The sequence below is a fragment of the Mustela putorius genome, unplaced genomic scaffold (genome assembly GCF_011764305.1).
Source record: "Mustela putorius furo isolate JIRA1106 unplaced genomic scaffold, ASM1176430v1.1 tig00003845_pilon_pilon_pilon, whole genome shotgun sequence".
NCBI lineage: Eukaryota > Metazoa > Chordata > Mammalia > Carnivora > Mustelidae > Mustela > Mustela putorius.
The window spans coordinates 78208462-78231059 of record NW_025421998.1 but is presented as its reverse complement, the minus strand read 5'-3'; the positions used below and the strand labels follow the sequence as shown (position 1 = coordinate 78231059).

The 22598-nt window shown below is 38.6% G+C and overlaps 1 protein-coding gene across 4 annotated transcripts in view; it reads right to left on the bottom strand.

Moving 5' to 3' along the window:
* Nucleotides 1-22598, bottom strand: part of PTPRZ1 (protein tyrosine phosphatase receptor type Z1) — a 176904-nt gene that overhangs the window by 32952 nt on the left and 121354 nt on the right. For 2 of the 4 annotated variants that reach the window (XM_004741884.3, XM_004741885.3), the window contains exons 11-13: nt 17434-17480; nt 10349-13934; nt 5428-5572 (exon numbers count right to left, since the gene is read on the bottom strand). In XM_004741884.3, coding sequence (XP_004741941.2) covers nt 5428-5572; nt 10349-13934; nt 17434-17480 — 3778 coding nt within the window. The remainder of the gene's footprint in view (nt 1-5427; nt 5573-10348; nt 13935-17433; nt 17481-22598) is intronic. The other 2 variants (XM_004741886.3, XM_004741887.3) reach the window with 1 other exon arrangement.

Genomic DNA, 22598 nt, shown 5'->3' with positions numbered 1-22598 from the left:
AAAAACAACAACCAACAACAACCAAAAGCAATGATGTGTGTTGTAAAAACCAGCCCTCTGTTGTGATCATATAAGCCTTTGAAAGAGGATACAGATAATCAAGAGAACATAGAAACGTCTTCAAGAGAGAACAAGTGGTGTAGGGGGAAGATGAATGGATGTGGCATCAAGTGTCAGAGGGACCTGAGCTAGGTCATCCTGGAAAGTGGAAAGAGTACAGCAGACTATGAAGAACGGGAGGGCTGAGGGCCACAGGTCTCATGATAAAGGAACTACCCAGCTGGAAGTCTGCGTTTGAGCATAACTGAGACAGACCGGAGCAGAAACTACAGTTTGGGGGGCGGGGGGCGGGGGACTTGGTTTATTTGTGCAACCGCCGAAGTAGCAGGTCCTGCCACACCGATAGGAAAACACTGGGTTTGATACTTCTCTTAAGATCCCAGTTAAATCTCTTTGATTCCTTTACAATGGGGTCACACAAGCTGGTAAACGGGTTTCTGCTTATTTTTTCAATGAATCTTAAAGTGGTAAAATGTCTCAAGGGACCGAGTGCAAGATCACAGATCTAAGAATCTCTCTGACATAGAAAGATTATCACCGGTGACAAGAACCTCGCTCCTCTATGAGTCATCTTTAGCTGCTAGATATTTCCTTTTCAGACTAACTGAAAACTCGTTCTAAGTACCTCTAAGTGGTACCCAGAGAGAAGGCCTTTTTTATTCCACTGTTATGCCTCTTACTTGTTGATATTTTTTTTGGTATCAAGCCAAAAATCTATCTTCTTATTACATTGATATATTGGCTCAAGTTCTGTACTTGACAGATTTTTAGATACTGGCACCCAAGATCTTTCAGTACTTCGATGCTACCTAGCTATGGCCCTCACCTGTTTTGACTGTCTCCTTGAAGTTTACGCTCCAATAATACAAACAAGTTGCAGATCACTGAACATGCCTTGTCCTGTCCTCACTATGTTATACCCTGCTTTAAACATGGTTCTCCTGACCAAGACGCTTCACTCGTGAATATGCCAGGCAAACACCATCTCCCTGAGATACCAGCTTGGCGGTATCTTCTCTGTGAATAAGCTTTTCATTTCTAAGTAGCCTCCAGTACTCCGGTTTCTCTCTTTTCACTTCACCCAACACAAACCTCCACTGATCACAAAGACTGTTTTGAAAAATATGGTCAATTAATCCAAGGTTGACCTTTGCTTTCTGAATTCTATTCTACATAATTAAAAAAAATTTAAATTAATTGTTAGTTAGGATTATTATTTTGCAATATACTTGTTTTGTGCCTGTATACTCATTATGGTTTTTAAAAGATGGGCCCATGTCTTTTGATTTATGAAAATCAAATAGTGTATGCTCCGTTTACAGTACCAAGAGTACAAGGGGTTAAATGTTGAATGATTAGATGGATTTCCAGGAGTAACTAAACCCCATTAGCCATAGGCTATTCAGCTGCATCCTAGACTTCTTGCCTACTTGGGCCTCAAATGGGATAACGTAAAATCTCAAAACATTTGGAAGGGAGCGGTGAAATATATGTATCCAGAGGAAGATGGATGGACGGATGGATGGACGGATGGATGCATAGAGAGAGGATGGGTCAGAGAAAACGGAAAGAAGGCAGCACCTCACAGAACAGAAAAAGGTAAACTAAAACTTACAGGCATTAGGGTTTAATAGATTTAATATTCATTGTGGGACCTGGGTAAATAGCAACTCTATTCTTTTTTAGTTATATAAGCAAGTATTTGTTGGTCCAGCAACTAAGTGTGGCCCGTTGGTGTTACTTGTATTAACAAGCCACCAAAGAATGTTATGAAATCATACCAAAAAATCTGTAAGTGGGAAAAGTGAAAATACGTAGCATAAATTCTTGATGAAGGTAAAAATATATTGCTTCAGTGTATTGTATTGTGCAGTTTCACCTAGGAAGGGACTTTCTAATAGAGACAGCATGGTACTGGTAGGCCTCCATTCTGGATTGGTGGCTCTCCTTAGAGACTCATAAATTCAAATTTAAGATCAAGAGAGAACTCATATTGCTTGTCTTCCCACTTCCCAAAGCCAATTATTGCAACTGTCCACATAAAGTTTTTTTCAATACTGCTTTTGATAGAGTGCTATTTTGTTGATTATACCTTTGGTGTTTTTTAGGTTCCAACTATTTAAAAAGCTCTCAAAAGTTTGTCCTTTGTCTTCTTTAAAAAGAACTTTTTTGACAATATTCCATATTGGAGTCATTTTGCAACTTAGAAACTTAACGATTTGGCTCATGTAAATTCTACCTTAAAACATCTGGAAAATAATTTCAAGGCATATTATTTAATGTATGACAAGATTCAGTATCTATAGTCCATCTGTTCTGTATAAGCAGTGAATGTCTTCACGTCTATGTGCTAAGTGTTGATAACTATGTCTCTTGCTAATTATCACTCAGCCATGATGAAAAAAGTGATGACTGTTTTAAACTTGTAGACATAGGTCCTATCAATCAATGTTAATCTGATTATTTGATTTACACCTTTTCATCACAGTAAGTACTTAAAATTAAAAGCTAGAAATGTGTAATTATAATTCCATTTTTTGTATCCTTATACAATTATAACCATATTTATTCTTTATGCTGCATTCATCACAGAAATCCTAAAGAAGGGCTGACTGCAATCTTAGACATGATCTAATGAACCCTCCCGTGATATGGTAGAGAGAGGAAAACCAGTTTCTAGGTGGCTAAGTGACGTGCCCACGATCATAGAACTAATGCCGGCAGAACTGGGAAAGGGACTCAGATTTTATCACCTCTCGTTCGTTCTCAAAACTTAGGGGACCAGCTCGAGTTAGGTAAAGAGACAAAAGACCCATTATATCACCTTTTCTAAGAAATTAGGTTAGAAAAACATTTAAATATATCAGCTCGGGAAAAACTCATAAGGACTGTTTACTACTAGGACTTCTGTTGGTATGCCATTCTGTTTTGTAACTTTTCCACAGGCTGTTCTTTCCACAAAGGTCTAAAGCATTTTCTTACTGGCTAGCGAAAGCATATGGGTCTACACCAGAATTTGAATATCTCACAAAAACCTTGAAGAATGCACTAACATTGTCATTTTGTGTCACCAAGTAATATCCCTGGTGTATTACTGATCTAAAAAGTTACATTTTGAAGTGAGTTAATTTCAAATGGATGTGCCAAGGGCAGTTACGTTAAATTTTAAATAGATAAGTAAACAAGTGACAGGTTTTATCAAACTGTTTGATAGAGAGATATAAAATATACACATGAAATCATCAGAGTGCTCATATTTTAAGCTAATGCACTGAATTCAAGGTACAGAAAGTGTTATTTGCAAGGAAAAGAGAAACATCTTATTGGCGAAAGTCAACTTAATATTTTCAACCAGTAATTTCTATCCTTTCTTTGCACATAACACAGATGAGGTGACCCATTATGAATAAAATATAAAAACCATTACAGATTTTAATTTTCCATGAAATGCCAAATCATATTAAGTAAGACACTTTCAAATTTGCAAAAAATAAACTTGAAATACTAAGTAAAAAAGATTAAAATTTTCATTCTAATTATTGCAACATTATAACGGCAAACCATCTGAAATTGTTATTAGAAATTTATTAGAATACCATTTTTAATGAAGCATAATTTGGGGTTTTTTTCCAACTTATTTTTTAAAATTAACTCTAATTCCAATTAACTTCAAAAATTGGTTTGGCAGGGAAAATCAGATGAGATAGAAACCAGAAATCTGAACAAACACAAAATCAGTGTTGGTAAAAAGTTTGGCCAACAAACTTAGTGGGGAGTAGGGAGAAAAGCAATATGAATTCTTGTTGAGCAAGCATTTATGGATTGTGTACGGGGTTCATGCTACTCTGCTGAGCACGGAATCTTCCATAAAAAGAGTCACTGGCAATTACAGGAATCAGTGAAGAAACCAGCTTTGTTTGCATCACGTTCTACACAAAACGGACTCCCAACTCATGTATGATAACAAAAGTATGATCTGTTCTCTGTACTCTGCAGTTTACTCTTTTCTGTCAAGGTAGTCAGAGATGAAATACAGCTGGTCATGGAAACATTCTACCTTCGCCAACCAATGTCCAACCACATGCAATGACATGCTCCAGATCTCACTGTCTCAGACACACCCTGCTGCCCCCTGCTTTCCATCCTTCCGGCCTGCGGTGTTTCTGCCCAGAAGGCTGGTCTCCTTTGTCTCCACTTTCTGCGTCCTACCCAGCTGGGGCTGTCTTCTGGGACTATCAAGATCCCTTGTTCTCTGACTACTGTTCCCATTAGCTTTTCATTGATATAGTATGTTATAAATTTTTCATGGAAAATTTTCAATAGCATAAATTTCCCAGCCATAGTGACTCTCATTCACTCACTCATTCATTCATTCATTCATTTTTTATATTTCCCATAGTAGTCAACATCGTACTGCACACATGGGAAATAGTAAACACGGTAAATATTTTTGAATAAACTGAGGGAATCAATTTTAGGATAACACATAAAGAGTGTCTTATGAACTCATAGAAAGATGTTGCAAAGAAAGGAATTAATTATAAAACTTTTGAACAAAATTCTCTTTTAAAACATAGGAAGAAATTACTAAGCTATGATTCCTTATATTGTCATAAAGTTTTTGTTTTCTTAGAGACAGTTATAATAGTTCTACTGACTTTCATTGTTTCCCCAGTAAACTCCCTAATTTGCAGTGTGTTCTGCTTGTTATGGGAAGGGAAGCTTCTGATGGGTGCAATTTTCTTTGTCCTTTAAATGTCTTAATAGGATATCAATGATAGAAAAGCTGTATTTCATCCCCAAGGCAAATTATAATTAATTTTTAAATTCCATGCATCTTAATAGAGCCATCAACTTTATTTTCTCATTATATTCATATTTTAATTACTTGATTTTCACTTTTATGTAATCATAAAATGTTTTTGGTTATCAGTATGAGGTTTGATGTGATAAAATCCTATTATAAATAAACTATGTTTTTACTATATCAAGAATTATGTTTTCTGAAACAGTAACTTTTGAAATTATTAACAGCTGGAGCATTTAGGCTGAGAAGCTTAGATTTACGTTAAACGTCATGATAATGTCTGAATGTTAATGAGATTAATATGAAAGTATGCTGCCAAAATACTGGATTATATAATAACTGAAGCCAGAGTTCCTCCATTTTAACTTTGTTTCACGGAAGTATGAAGAACAGTCAAATCTTTTATGTCTCGGGATTTACAAAATCACCTTATTCATAGTTAAATTAACAGCGCTCTCAAGTAAAATGAATTCTGAATACGCTTTGAAGAACTTTCAGGTAAAAAACAGGCAAAATCTAAGCTTTATGAAACACATGTCTAGAACAAGCACTCAACTTACCTCCAGTAGATGAGAATACCCACAAGAACCACTAGACAGATAAAAGTCAGGGCTGACACGATCACAAGGGGTATAACTGCCTTCTTCTCGGATTCCAGCCCCTCAGCTAGACCAATACGAGACTCATGGCTACTATTACTGGCCTCTGTAGTCGGAGAAAATTGAGAGAGTTGATATTTAAGCTTAAGAAAAAGTCACAACATTTTTCAACCGAGCAATTGCAACCTTCATTGCTGTTGCTTACCTTGACAATTTCAAATCTATGACACAAAGCAAGTCTACAATTACAAGCCAGTTTAAGTAAAACAAAGTATAAAAGGAAGTCAGGCTATCAGAGCAGAGACTGGCATCTAGGTATGGGTGCTGTGGCAAGAAATGAGCATAAAACTGCCTTGAAAAGCTTGCTTAAAGGAAAACAGAACTACTAAAATAAGAAGACTGTCCAGTTTTTAAATAAAATGATCAGGAAAAACAATGCTACTTACTGCACCATATATAGTTTTGGTTTTCCAAACTTAATTTTAATGTTTCTACTCCTCCAATTAAATAAGTAGTTCAGAGCAATTAATAATTAATGAATAATTTCACAAAGAGGGAATCTTAGGATAACCCTTCTTACATTAGGATAACCATTCAACCCAGACCACTATTAAAAACTATTAAAAACTTAAATGTGGGTTGCTTTTGCAGAGTCACTTTGAATGCCCTTCTTATCAACTATTTTTCTCTATCAAAAATAATACTATTGCATGCAAACTGAAGGAATACATAGATGGAAGGAAGAAATTCTTTCCCAATATGCAAGTGTAAATTATGGAAAAGGTTAAATTCTGTCTTTGGGTAATTTTGAAGAGAACAAATGACTGTTTTTGTGACCAGTTGGACGCATTATCATGCATTATCACACGATATCAATGATTTCAAAATCATTGCAATGGGCGCCATCCTTCCAGGTTGCTCAAAAGAGTTTCAGAACTTCAGATTATCTGTGGCTAGTCACAATGCTTCCCTTCTCCTGTGAAGCGTGGGCAGTGGGGAGCCCAGACAACTGGACATCAGAACGGCTCTGCCACAAGATGCTGACACTGCGACAAAGTGCTCTTAGTGTCTGCAGAAAGTCGGGAAGAACTACCTAGTGCCCCCATGGGAGTCTACACTGCTTTCTAGGCTCCTGGCACATGAGGTGCTTTTATACCAAGCTTCTCACTTTAGTGATAGGAGACAAAGGGAATCGGTTTAATTTAAAGATCTAAGGATACATTTGAGAGTAACAAATTCCTCAACACAACTCTGAAGTATATCTATCGGCAGAGAACTTAAGATTTAAAATGGTAGCTTCCTCCTGAAAAATGAAACAGAAAAGGTCAAGAATTTAATCCACTGATACATTTCTTGTGACAAATGACACCCAAATTTCCCTAGACATTTGTTCTCAATGACGGATGCATTTGCTAGAAAACAGTAGAATCCAAAGCTGTGATTAAAAATCATAAAACTGAATAAAAAATGGGAATATTGTAAATCAACTGCTCCCTGAGTTGTAGTTAGTACTCTCGTGAGAGAGACCAGACTTCAGCTTCTATTCTGTCAGTCAGATGCTCTGGTCATTACGCACTGCGATGAGGCTCATCTAGATGCCTAAAAACTCTGATGGTGAAAGCACTGAAAGTTTCTTTATAAAATTTAGGAAAGCATCTTGTTTCAATACATAACTGTCTTCACATTTTTTCTATTAAAATGATTGTTACCTCAATGGAAATTCTGTGGCTAAACAATGAACTAATTCACTTAGTAAAGTCCCGGGCACCTAGAAATTACAAATGGTGGTTAATATCATTAGTCATTCTTGAAATGTGGTTCCCAGAATATTGCCATCGGCATCGCCAGGGACTTGTTAGAATATTGCCATCGGCATTGCCAGGGGCCAATTGGGGCCCCATGCCAACCATCACAAAGCTGCTGAACAGAAACTCTGTGGGTCGGACCCAGCAATCTGTGTTTTAACAAGTCTTCCAGGTGATTTTGATCCACATTCATGTTTGAGAACCAATAATGTACATTAATTTACATACAAAGTGAGCTTATATAGTTACGGTGGTCTTCAGTGACCACAAATATTTATAGAAATATGTATATAGGTATATATGTGTATATATATGCATGCATGCATGGAGACACATATACCATTTGTGTATATGTATGCGCATACACATATATGAGATAGGTCTGATCACATATGTGACATTTATGTGAGATATATAACACGTAACATATGTAACAAATTACCATATATATCACACATACTATACACATGCACTATATACACACATGCACACAACATAAACTTGCAACAGACTTTACTCGTAAGTTCTCTGGGACATCTGATTTTAAAATAAACCTTTTCACTGAGGAGTTAGAATGATAAACCCATGGTAATTACATATTAGGAAACCTAGGTTTTTTATTCAAGATGAGATACCACATGAAAGTATAGATAATCAGGGGCCCCTGGCTGGCTCAGTCGGTCGAGTATGCAACTCTTGATGTCGGGGTCATGAGTTCAAGCCCCAGGTTGGGTGCAGAGACTACCTTAAAAAAATAAATAAATAAAAAATAAAATATATCTCCCCAAATTAAAAAATATATATTCATAAAAAAGGAAGTACAATCAACTGGTTGCTTTACATACTGTAATGAGGAACAACTAGTTGTACTGATCTTTAGAGTCATTAGCTGAGACTAAAAGACCTATTTCAATATGGTCCAGTAGCTATGTGGATAAGACAAGAATCTAGTGATAGATGATCAGTAAACAAAGTTAAGATTAATTCTTTAAAATACATTTTTAGAATAAAACAGTATAATTTTGGTATGACAAATTAAGCATTATGTATATTTTATTGTCCTCGATAACGAAAGCAAAGTCTCCAAGAGACAGACACCAATAACACATGATTCCAGTCTCAGTTTTGTGTTAACTTCCTACAGGACCTAAATCAAGTAACTTAGTGTCTCGGGTCTCAGCTTATGCATTCATAAATTGCAGATACTTGTATTTGCCTTATCTATTTTGTTTTAGGGAACATGTATTGTAAATTATCCTACATTCTTGAAGTACATAATAAAATAATAAGTTTCAGAATTAGTCTGTACGCATTTGATAAAGAGCCATATTCCATTACTTTGTAAGAGAGAGTACAGATGATTTTTTGTAGATACAGTTCTAAAAGCAGGCAAGAATTCTTCCCTAATCTTGTCTGATCTTAGTTATGCTGTTAATTAAGTTACCTGATGATACTGGAAATTATATTCCTACTGTTTTTCTCCTCATCAGTGGGAGAACATACTCTTAATAATTAATCAAGTTAGTGCAATGATAAGAGATCACAAAGTTTGAATTCATAATTCTAGGGTTGGCATTTTGCAATATAGTTTCTCCGTAAAAGCATAACGTAGCAAGGATGCAATCATGATGTCACTACCTAGTAAGACAGAAAAAAAAGGATGAATTCCTGATATGTCTTTAAAATAAATCTAATAAAAATAAAAAAAACAGTACTATAATTGAAGCCAGATAATAATTTACGTATATGGCAACACTAATGAATATAGTGACCTGTAGAATCATTACTCGTTCTCACATATCAGAGTGTGTTTAAACTGAAATGCAATGTTAAATAGGATCAAGTCAGAATGTAGAAAAACTTCTCTATCAAAAGGTACAAACTTTTAATTGCTGCTGCACTGACTGAAGGAAAAAAATACATGACTAACAGAAAGGATGGAAATAACAAAGAGAAAAATAATCCTAATGAGACTGATCTCTCTGATCTGGCTTGCACATATCTGCTTTTATGCAATAAGATTGCAAGATGTTACCTGAACCTATCTTTTGACTTACTATGTTAAGAATGAAATGTTTTCATCGCTAAAGAATTCCTTAAAATTTAATAAAAGCATATTATAAAATTCTTATGATCAAGTCAATGAAACGATCTAGTATTTCCTATGCCTAATGGCACTGAATTGCCCTCTCCTCCCCATTGGCATTTAAAGCAAACATCTGTAATATATAGGTTGCAAGGAATCTACTCGAAGAAACATCTGGCCAACAAACTAATTTGCATAAGATACATTAACAAATGAAATGCATGTCTACAGAAAATGTTCTAGTGTTTTACATCTTGTCATACAATACCTATACAGACTCTGCATATTAATGACCGTTATCTAACTTCTTAGAAAGGTGTATAAACACAAGTACGAAGTAGAAAGTATCTTGTTAGTTCACACTGCCCTCTTTAGGCAACATTAAGATAATCCAACAAAGACAACCTACAAAAATTAAAATGTTCTTTAAAAAAAAAATAAAAATTTTACCACTAACTCTCAAAACTCAGCAACAGAGCTTTTTTAAAGGTCCTCAGGCTGAGGTGGATAGGCAAATTATCATACCTTTACTGTGGGGTGGGTCAGAGAGGTATTTATGACATATTACTTATCAGAATTTAATAATCCATTTTATAATTCAATGAAATTAGGTTACAACTTATTTTAGAACATAAGTGACTATAAAAATTAAAACTGTCTCAGAACAGCACACTCCAATCTATCATTTAAAAAGCAGTATATTAAAAATGCGTTACGCACACATAATTGTTCCCGCGTGTAACTAGCATCTTGCAGAATATGAAAAATTGACAATAAATAAAAAGTGTTTAACTAGCCACTAACCAAAACGTGTTGAATATTCACAATGAGTAAAATCACACTTTAAAAAACTGTAAATGGCCTTGTTGAGTGTCTTGATGAAAATAACAAAGTGATGTGCCACTTTACCAAATTTCTCCTTCCGTGATTTTTCTATTTTGGGGGAAGAAAACCACCACACCGTGGTCTATCCCTGGGATCCGTAACTAACCTGCCTCTGAAATGTTGAATACGTCTGAGTGCCTGCTAGTCACAGTCGGTGTCGAGGACTGTGGGGATCCGGGAGTGATTTCTGAGTCAACTGCTTCCAGGACCCCATCCACATCTCTTTCATTAATGTCTGGAAAACTGAAATCTGTGGAGGTCTCATTATCATTCAGGTTATCTGAGAGAGCTTGCCCTGATCCACTCTCTTCATCACTTGCAACAATGGCCCACGCTTCAGATTCTGGAGTGAAAGGAAGCAGGGCATTACCCGTCTGAAGGTCACTGTGCTGTTTTCCATCACTGGGCTTTTGGGGCAGCACCTTTGCTGGTGGTGATTTATCGGGACTCCTGTCCATCTCGGTCTGACTGGCTGAGAGGACACCTGGGACTTTATTTTCTTCTTCAGAATTTTCAGATAGTGAATATGAGCTTGGGTTATTCTGATCCACAAGATTGCTCTCTTGGGTGTCTGAATCATTCATGACCTTTTCCTGCGATTCTCTATAGGAGGAGCACGACATACACTTATTTAGGGATAAGCCGTCTCTAGCTCTGTCATCATAATCATCATCATAATCATCAACATCACCATCGTCACCACCACCCACCGAATCAGCGTCAGATCTGGCGCTCTGAATCAGCTCAGAAGTTGTCTGAGAAGGGAACAGCGACTTGGTTGTGGGGACAGAGGCATCTTCGATGGGAGGAACCGCTGGAACGGAAACATACACACTTCCTAAAGGGACAGGACGAGCGGCAGTTACGGGTGTATCAGAGATAGCGGCCGGGCTACCAGCTGACACCTCGTCAGTGACAGACCCCTTGCTGGAGGTGAAATCATCATCGGGATACGTGAGCTTATTTATAAGCGTATCTGGTGGCACATCAATCGATAAAACAGGAGTAGCAAACGCATGCCTTCCTTTCGGGAGAAAGGCCTGGTTCATCTCCAGATCGGCAGTTGGGAACAACTCAGGTACCATTTGCTGGGAACTTTTGCCGTCAAGCAAAACTGGTTCAAAGTATCTCTCACTCGCGTAAGAAATGGTTAAACCTTGAGGTGAAGCAGCGTGTGTGCTAGAAGCAGACAGTACATGGGCAACAGGCACAGACGTAGCGAGCAGCGTGTTCTCGCTCCAAGCAGAGCTGGAGGCCAGGAGACGCAACACCGTAGAACTAACGGGATCGACCTTGGGGGTCTCGATCGATTGTGGCTCGCTAGGCAAAGGGGGCAGAGCGGTTTTAAGCAATGAGTCAACACCAGAAGCCTGAATGGAGGGCTGCAGCAACACGTCAGCATGGAAAGGAGCCGAGGGCTCGTGAAGGAAGAGCTGAGTTGAAGCAGCTAATGTTTCCCTAGAAGCGGGGTCAGAGGAGCCTGGCTCTGAGCTCGCACTGAGCGCAGGTCTAAGCAAAGTGTCACCGAACGCTCGAGAGGCGGCATGGGCAGGTGGAACCGAAAAGGTATTCTCCGGAGCTTGACTAATTTCATGCTCAAAAACCTTAGTGGCAGGAGGAGCGACAGACCCTGGAAACAAGCCCTTTGTGCTAGAAAAGGAAACAGGGGATTCTTGTAAAGACGTGGTCAACTTATTTGGGGTATCATACAGGTCGGGCAGGGCTGTGCTTTCCGGAGGGTACACCAGCTCACTGAAAGAAGAAATCTGCAGTTCAGTCTCATTTCCATACATTATGTCACTTTTCGAAAGCGGCTTATTCTCATCACCAAACACAGATGTTGTGTATGTAAATTCAGCTACAGAAACAGGTGAAGACACGTTAAGGGCTGTCAGGCCATCTGTGTCCGGTAAAAGAAATTCACTATCGGAGGAGGCTGCGGACCACTCCCCATCCCCGGAGGGGCCAGGAGGAGGTGACAGCAAGGACGCGGTCGCGGTCGCGGTCGGGGTTATGAACGAAGACAGAGGCGCCGGAGCGTGGCTAGGGCTGCTAAACGGGGGAGCCGGGAGAGAGACACCCATAGAACCATGCACGGGGACTGCCGAGCTGCGGGGCACCGTGAAGAAGTGTGGGGAGCCCTCCTGACTAGATAAGGCACGGGAAGGCTCAGGCCCCGAAGAACGTGCATGCACCGCGACATCACTGCTGGGTGGTTCGGCGTGAGAAAACATAAGCGTTTGGTAAAGGACACCAGATTCACTAGCGCCAAATTCCAAGGTCTCCGAAGCAGCGTGAGCAGTGGGCTGATGTGACGTCACATCAGAACATTGAGCAAGGCTGGCCTCTAACAGCAAATCACCCCCAGCCACCGGCAGAGAAGCATGCAGGGACAGCTTATCGCTCGCAACAGCTGAAGTAACTCGTGGGAGGAGCTGAGAAACCGTGTACAGGTGCTGAAACAATTCACTACTGAAGGAAGCAGAGGAAAATGGAAGCAAAGGCGCACCATCATAGGAAGACAGGGTGGAGTCAAATGACACACCGACACTGGGAAATACAGGCGTAGCATGCAAGGCCGAATCACTACTTGAAGCAGCGGGGGTAGTGTTGAGGCTCTGATTGTCAAGCAACAAAGGGGTGACTAGAGGAAAGACGTCACTACTGTAGAAAGGTTGAAGAGGTGTCTCACCATTGTATACCGGTTGAGTCGTCTGCGACTGTACCAAGCTGACAGTGGGGACCGAGTCCTGTTGCGCAGAGGATGGAGTAAACGCGTGAGGTGTTACCTCAGTCGGGAAGTAGGCAAAGGTAGAATAAGGTGGCATCTCCAGATCTGTGACCCGGGCACCCTGTGACACCAGCGGGCCCGGAGATGAAGACTCAGCTGTCTTCTCAGGTTTGTCGGTACGTATCTCGGTGTAGTTAGTCTGAAGAAGGCTCTCTCTGCCCGATCCAGCGTCGGCTTGTGTTACCACATCTGTGGTGCTAACAAACCACACGTTTCCGTCAATGGAAGGATCCTTCAGAGATTCTTCCGAACCCGAAGAGGCTGACCCTTCGGAAGCATTTCTTGTAGATTCTGGTATTAGGACATCGTATGTGATTGCCTCTGGGTTTTCGGAAGAAAACACATACCCGTGGGATATGTTCTCAGAGAGGAACGGCATAGAAGAAGTTGCCGGACTGGAGCCCGAAGAATCGTCAGCTCCTGTATCGAGCTTGAAACTCGTCAATAAACTCTCATCCTCACTGATATCAGTAGATACTTCTTGAGATTCCGTTATAGAAGCTGTATTTAAAGATTCCACGGTCCCAGTCAAGTTCATTTGTGGAACTCTGAGAAGAGTTTTCAAGCTGTCATTTAAAGAGGCTGCACTGCCTTCCAGAGGGTAAGGTGGCATTTTAGTCACAGTCCGAGAAGTCAAAGTAACATCTTTCTCGGGGGCTAATCCAGTGACTGGTTGGGAAGTGGAATCTAAAGATATGTTGGGAATATGACCCTTCCCAGAGAAGTCACTTCCTCTTGTTGGGGACCGGTTAGTCTTGGCCTCATTGTATTTAGTCCCTACGTGATTGTAGTTTGTTGTAGTAGGAATCTGGAGTTCCTTTCTCCTTATTTGGTTTGAGGCACTGTCTCGACCAGGATTCACAACAGTGTCTTCTCCAATGTCTTTTCCTTCTTCTTCCTCCTTTTGAAAGGCAAACAAGATTTAATGGAACATAAGGAAATAAGAAAAAAAGACTTCTTAATAAAGCTTATACTGCATTATACTGTTCATCTTCACTTGTGGAAACTTCTCATAAAGCACCATCCCACAGAAGCCATGTCTCTATCCTATAACCTTTATCATCCACGTTCTACAGACACTAGTTTTCATTAAACTTAATGAAAACTTCCTATTTATGACTGTCTTTATTTTAATGCTGTGAAAGTAATTAAATTAGTAGGTACCACAGCTTTGAAAGAAAGGTGCATTATAATTTATTTATTGATAGTGTTACTTAAAATGGTACTTATTTTGTATTATGTTTCTCTTTTCAGCTCACCCAGCAACAAATTGAATAGCAATTAGCTTCTCATAATATGAAGTGAAACAATTTATTTCAAAGATCTAATGAGCTGCATATTCAGAATATTTCACTGTTTACATTCAGAATAAATCGTAATTTTTAACCCCTCACAATGGGATTAATGTCAAAAGGAAGACTTAAGACTAGAAGAAGTTTTGGTTTTTCATTTTGTTTTAAATATTTTCCACTCTGGGGCTACTGGGTGGCTCAGTCCTTGGATATCTGCCTTCAGCTCATGATACTGGGGTCCTAGGATCTAGCCCTGCACTGGGCTCCTTGCTTGGCGGGAAGCCTGCTTCTCCCTCTCCACTCTCTCTGCTTGCCTTCCCTCTCTTGCTGTGTCTCTCTCTCTGATAAGTAAGTAAGTAAATAAATAAATAAACAAAATCTTTTAAAAACGTAATAAATAAATGTTTCCACTCAAGACATAGGCAGATATTTTATTATAGTTATTTTTTATTTTATTTAAACTCAATGAATTAACATATATTATTTTTTTAAAAAATTTTTATTTATTTATTTGAGAGAGAGGGTGGAGAGGAGGAGCAGAGGGAGAGGAGACAAGCAGGGAGCTTGATCTCAGGACCCTGAGATCATGTCCTGGGCCCAAACCAAGAGTCAGACGCTTAACTGACTGAGACACCCAGGCGCCCCCCTGGGCAGACATTTTGTTAAAGACAAATTGTCAAAGTATGCTTCTAGCACTAGTTATTTAATTTTGCGTTTTCCTTAGAAACACCATTCAGGTGACCCAGATCTTCTGGGAACACCTTTCCCTGTAATGGCCCAGGAGCGTTCCAGCTAAAGGTCAGTCAAGACCCATGCTTTCTGCTCTTTTTTTTTTCTTTTTTTAACTGTGCATTTTATAATACATCTAATCATATGCTTAGAAAACTAAACTGCAGGGGTGCCTGGGTGGCTCAGTGGGTTAAAGCCTCTGCCTTCGGCTCAGGGCATGATCTCAGGGTCCTAGGATCGAGCCCCACATCAGGCTCGCTGCTCAGCAGGGAGCCTGCTTCCTCCCCTCTCTCTCTGCCTGCCTCTCTCCTACTTGTGATCTCTCTCTGTCAAATAAATAAATAAAATATTAAAAAAAAAAGAAAGAAAATGAAACTGCAAAAGATACCAAGACATGGCATTTTTTAGTCCACGTGGGATATGATTTTGCCAGTTCGCTTGCACTGTCATTGATCAGATCTTTTAAAGTCATGTCTCTTAAAAGAAGAAAGCTGACAGAGTACAAATTGGTAAGAGCTAAACCAGTATCATGGAAAGAATCTGAATCTTAAACCATGTTCAGATAACTCTCAGAATCCGATGAAGATGGGAATGCCTGGTGGCACAGTCAGTTAGGCGCTCAACTCTTGGTTTTGGCTCAGGTTGTAATCTCAGGGTAATGGAATCGAGCCCCACACCATGCTCTATGCTCAGTGGGGAGTCTGCCTAAGACGCTCTTCCTCTGCCCCTCCCCCACCACCACTCGCGCATGCGCACTTTCCCTCTTTCTCTCTAAAATAAACAAGTCTTAAAAAAAAGAATGTGGTGAAAATGATGCACCATTTATTAATGCTACCTATGAAGTCACGTGACCTCATGTCAACATTTCAAGAAGAACAGATTATTCGTTCTCTATGATTACTTTATACATACCTGAAACCACAAATATTTTAATGTATACTCCCTACATTTTCTTAGAGTTACTGTGAATCTCTCTTCCACTATGGTTTTGAACTGTGTCACACCCGTTATTCTTCACAGCTTCCACTTAGAAAATTTTACTGTAAGGCCTTGATCATGCTGGAGATACTTTTTCCCTCAAAGTAATGCATTTTTATTTGAAGGCAATCTAAGAAACATCCCCCAAACTATTCACTTCCAAATTCAGTTTTAGCAACCATTACAGATACATTCCAGGAATCTGCCAACCTCCATCATTCACGCCTGCATGAATCAATGGTAGTGACTAGTATTATGGACGAAGCATTTATGTCCTCCCCCCAGTCTTTATGCTGAAATCCTATCCCTCAAGGTGGCAGTAGTAGAACTGGGGCCTTTGGGAAGTAACTGAAATTAAGTGAGGTCTTAAGGGTAGAGACTTCATGAATGGGATTAATGTCCTTATAGTCAGAATCATGAGAGAGCTTGCTTCTTCTGCTCTGTTCTCTGCCATGTGAAGATACTATGAGAAGCTGTCAGTCTGCAACCTGGTGATCATTTCTGGGTAGACACCTATCCACATGCACACACACACACAAAGATACCCTTAGCTGAATTTTGTGAACTCTTGTTGAAGGGTAGATGGCTCACTTTGGTAAAATAATCCTTTGCAGGAGGGAAGTGCCATAAGATATGTAAATTATTGAGACAATTATACATGTGAGAACACAGTCTAACTGCCATTTATTGCCAGATGGAAGTATTAGTTACCACACTCTGTGACCTCATGCACACGTGTACATATGCATACATTCATACGACATTAAGAATAGCACCTGGATTTAACATATAATCTCAGTTAGGATGAACAGTACATTTTGGCTGAGGATGAAACAGAAGGTGCATCCACAATATCTTCTCTATTTTAAAAACTAAGACGATGTTAAAATTTATAAATATTCTTGAATACCTACATATAAGACATTATGCTAGCAACAGACACCCATCAGATGAATAATCCAAACACAATTATTTATATTGAATGGGCAAAAGAACATATACAACTTGTATTTGTGCTCATATTTATTATCAATCTGTCAATCATTAAAGTATTTATAAATAATCTGTAGAAATATTAAGAAATGGTTAAATATTAGTCTTTCAGAAAAAACTTGAACACTGAAAAAATTCTAAATTATAGATTTAGTTTATGCTATAATTATCTTTAAAGTTCATTTTTTTCATCATCATCACTTTTTGTTATTTTTATGATTCTATCAAAGTTCTTCCAGGGAAGAATCCTGTGTATCAATTACGTGGCCGTCTACAGAGCTCAGCAGCTAACCTTACGATGAATAATGCATCACGAACTTTGATTGATGGAACATCTGAAACTTAACCAATAACTGAAAAAAGACTTTTTAATTTTATAACATGTTAATATAAAAATAGCTACAATACCTTGACTATTTCTTCAGTTCCAATTAATTCAGGGAAGAGGTCAAGTTCTATGAAATCAAAAACAAAATTATTAAAATGTTTATCCAACAATTCCAACCCTGCAGGTTTACCTTTGGATGGAAAGGGGAGAGAGAGAGAGGAAAAAAAAAAAAAAAAAGACTTGTTAGCTTTGAAAATACAAAATCTCCAAAAATAAAAATTTCAGATTTTAGGTTTCAATACTACTGAACACTACATAACAGACTGTTACACACAGCTATCTGAAACTGCATTCAAAACCTTCATCTCTATCCTCGACTCCAACTCCCTTCTCCTACCCCCTCCCCTCTGTGTGGGAGTAAAGCTAAGAAGGGAGAGGCAGACAGGCTGATATTACTGAGTATAAAAAACTGAAATAATTTTTCATCAGTGTAGAGCTTCATCCTTAGCAGGGCTGATAGTTTGGCCAATGCCAGGGATTAGGGAGAGAATTGACAGGATTTAGGGGCGCCTGGATGACTCAGTCGGTTAAGCGTCTGCTTTCAGCTCAGGTCATGATCCCAGGATCCTGGGATCGGGCCCTGCATCGGGCACCCTGCTTGGTGGGGAGCCTGCTTCTCCCTCTCCCTCTACATGTGTGCTCTTTCTCTCTCTCATTCGCTCACTCTTTCTCTCAAATACATAAATAAAATCTTAACAACAAAAAAGAATTGACACGATTTATTTTCTTGTTCAGCTACTTATTCCTTCAGTTCCTCTTCTGGTTGAGGGTCACATGATTCCTTTACTACTGTGAATCTGGGCTCACGCTAATATATATGTACACAGGGTGTCACACCAAATGGACAGGAACGACTGGCCAGAGTCACTCCAGGCCCTCCTCCCCAGGGAAACTCAGTAGTGCTGTCTACGCAAACAACGCATTGGCCAGGATCGTTCAAGCCTGCAGTTCCCAATGACCAGAATCAGTCTATCTCCAGGACATGGATATCTCAGTCCGGAAACAGAACCTGTCAGCAAATGTGAGGAAAGATTAGGAGCTGGTTCTCTCTCCAACGAGGAATCTAGACCCGATGCCAAATTACGGAGGGGCCCACGAGAGAAGCACTGTTCCTCACGCCTCATCCGGGCTGCAATGGCTTCAGCTTGAGCTGAGCATTATTACAAGAAAGCTTCTAAAGCATCTCACTCCATCTCCAAAATTCATGCTCTTCACTATCCCAAGGCTGCTTCTGTTCTAGGCTTTATACCTCTAAGTATCCTCCCGGGAAATGCATAAGCTCTAAAGTTTTCAAAGTGAATTAACATGAAATGTTGATCACATCCAGGCCTGTTTTGTAACACAGGCTTCCTTTCTTTCCTTTATACCCCCATCCCCCCACAATAGCCAAACTGTGGAAGGAGCCGAGACGTCCTTCAACAGACGAATGGATAAAGAAGATGTGGTTCATATACACAATGGGGTATTACTCGGCGATCAGAAAGGATGAATACCCACCATTTGTATCAACATGGACGGGACTGAAGGGGATTATACGGAGTGAAGTCAGTCAGTCAGAAAGAGACAATTATCATAGACAATTATCATTTGGTTTCACTCAGATGTGGAACATTAGGAATAGGATCACAGGGCAAGGGAGGGAAACCGGAACGGGAAGCCATCAGAGAGGGAGACACACCATGAGAGACGTTAGACTCTGGGACCCAAACTGAGGGTTATGGGAGGGAAGGCAGTGGGAGGATGGGGTAACTGGGTGATGGGGATTACAGAGGGCACGTGTGGTGATGAGCACGGGGTATTATATGCAGCTAATGAACTGTTGAACACTACATCAAAAACTAATGATGTACTATATGTTGGCTAATGGAACATAATAAAAAAATAAAAAATAAAATAAAATATACATACGGAAAAGTTAAAAAAAAACCCACAGACTTTTTTGAGTTTATTTTTATCAGAAAATTTCTAGGCATTAAGAAATGTAAGACCCTAAAAAAAAAAAAAAAAGAAAGAAAGCAAGAAATATAAGACCATCACGTAGTCCTAAGCATGGATTGTACTTAGAGGAGTCAAGAAAAATTGAGAAGTGATTCACCCTCTCAGGAGAAGTTAGATAAAATTAATACCTTTGACTCTTCGGCTATCTCAAAGTTACTTACCCTGAACAATGTTAATTTAGCCCTGAGTTAAATTTCAATACTCTATTTTTTTTTTCTTTCTTGTTAAAACCAACCATGAAAGAGTCTGGATCCTTTATTTGGATCATTAATGTTCTCCATTTTCTATTTTTCATGCTCTTTATTCTTTATGTTTTAAAATTAAACTGATTTCAATAGTTTTAAACATTTGTGTCTCTATAACCTCCAAGGAAATCAGTACAGGTGAGTTTAAAGACGGGATGGATGCGGTGAAACTGTAAAAGACAAACAAGAACCTTCATATGATTTTCTATAAACTACAATTAGAGAAGTTCATGGATATGAAAGCCTTCAAATTCAGCCTGTAACACAATGCATAATTTTACTGAAATGCTTCTAAATGGAGTCACACCTTTTCATGTACTTTTAAAATATTTTAATATTAATAAGGGCAAGTTTTAACAAATATTTGCTAGTGATACTTATATGATACTGTCAATTTTTCTCTGTGGGAAAAAATTTTGTCTTTGTGGGGAAAAAAGTCTCAGTGATAATCCATTCTCTTCAACAGGCTTAAGGAAATGTTTAAAAAATCAAAAACAAGCAAGCATGGGGCACCTGGGTGGCTCAGTGGGTTAAAACCTCTGCCTTGAGCTCAGGTCATGATCCCAGGATTCTGGGATCGAGCCCCACATTGGGCTCTCTGCTCAGCAGGGAGCCTGTTTCCCCCTCCCACTTTTTCTCTGCCTGCCTCTCTGCCTACTTGTGATCTCTGTCTGTCAAATAAATAAATAAAATCTAAAAAAAAAAAAAAAATACAACCAACCAAACAAACAAAAAAAAAAAAAACAAGCAAGCAAACCATGATCTAAGTTTACCTAACTTCATATTTCTAATGGGCAAAAACATTTTCTTACTGATTGTCAAGGCTGGGGTAGGGTATGTATAATTACCACATTGAGGACAGACTTCCTTTTCTTTCTATATTCTCAGAGTATGTCATTGCATGGGATCTATTTTTATCCCTTCACCACAGCACAAACTGACTATAAGGATTTGGGTTCTTATAAGTTAGAATATATGATTTTACCCAGTCATTTCCCCTGACGAGTATCAATGAGTTCTACAAAAACTAGCTTTACGGTTCACCCCTATAAGAAGTGAGACATTTCCTCTGGGCCTGCTTTAGGCCCGAGGGGCAGAATGTATGGCTCCAAGCAGTCCTTGGATCCCTCTCTGCTTCATGGCACTGTCATGGGTAAATACCCCAAGAGTGGATGACTTCATATCTATAAGTATTAACCCACTTTGAAGGATCTTCGTTTTGGTTTCCAATTTGATTATTCAAATTGACCAAAATTCTGGGGTTGCCCTGGAATACTTCTTCCCCATTATAGTCCAAAAATCTGCTCCTGGGCCTCTTCAGAACAATTTGGAAATAAAATAATTTTAGAAAATGTTTCCTCTCTTCCTGGAGATTCTGAGGTCATATTTCTAACTCAGAGAGTTCCCAGCACCCAAGGTGTCGTTCTGGTGATGGGCACAAGATCTCATGGCCGGCTGCTTCCTCACAAACAACTGGTGTTTCAGTAGCCACTGACCTGATTCAGGCAATACTGATACATTATGTTGTTTAAAATTATACTAGTTTACAGTCTTCTCGTTCACGTCTCAAAACAGACTGCAAACAGGCTATAAAATGTCCAACAGTAAAGATGGTTAATATTTTTTCTTTCTAGTGAACACTTAAAATTCACGTTAAGTGTGATAACTGAACAAAAGCAATTGGTTCATTCTGGTTTTGGAGGCACATGTAATGTTAAGTTTTCTAAAAGGACATGTTAGTCACACAATAATATTCCATAACACAAAAAAGCAACACTGATGTCGGTTGGCAGGCAAGGCTTATTTAATTCAAGGAAGCCAAGTTTCACAGTGCAAAAGGGCAAAGCAATGTAGACTGCAATCTCTTCAAACTGTGATTTCAAATATTATTATATAATAACACCCATAGCACAGGATGGTACAGCAGAGCAAGGACAAATGTATAGTGATTGAACAAACACAACTATAATATGACTGAAAAGCATACAACAACAGAAAAATGTGTTGATCTAATTCACCATGCATTTAAATTTGACACATACAATTATCAAGGCCCTACAACATGTACTTAAATAATTTCCTCTATAATTGTATAATAACTAACTCTATGCAGAAATGACACAATTATTTTAGTTATAATGACATAAATATATTTATGAATTACTTATTCATAAATATAATTTTCTACAAAGAATATACATTTCAGTTTAACTTAACAAGATTTCCTGGACAAAATCAAATTGTTTCTTAATATAAATTTATGCATGTATTTGAAAATGGCAATTTGTAGTAATGTTTCATGGCCACTAGTCTTATGGTGACATTGCGGTACACAAGTGTAATTAAAATGCACAAACAACAATCAAATTAGCCCAAGTTAAACTCACAGTTTGGAAGGTTGAGTTTTCTTTCATGGATATGGATTAAAATATTTGAAATCTACCATTGAAAGAATGAGGCAACTATAAAATGACTTCCTTCATTTCTTCTTAACAAAAGCAAAAAACTACATACAGTATTTAGAAGAAAGCTTATCTGAAATAATAATATATAATTCAATAGGATACACTACAATAGTACTAAGTTAATGAACAACATGATTAACAGGATGAAATGGTACTAATAAAAACGATGAAATAAGCAGCAAACTCAAAGGCTACCTATATCTCCATTAGTCACATAAATCATAAAACTCACAAATCTTGTAGGTATCATCACACTAAACCACAAGAGAGTACTTTGGTCAAGATTTTTACTGTGATATATTTACCACAGAAACAATATTTAAGATAATGTAATTTTAATAACAAATTGGAAATATATGAATTGAAATGCCATTACCACCTTTTAGATCAGGAAAAATGAGTTCTAAAAGAACAAATGTCTTCTTTATGAAAAATAAGAAGACCCCAAATATTGGGTAAGTTGGCTTTTGACGGAGG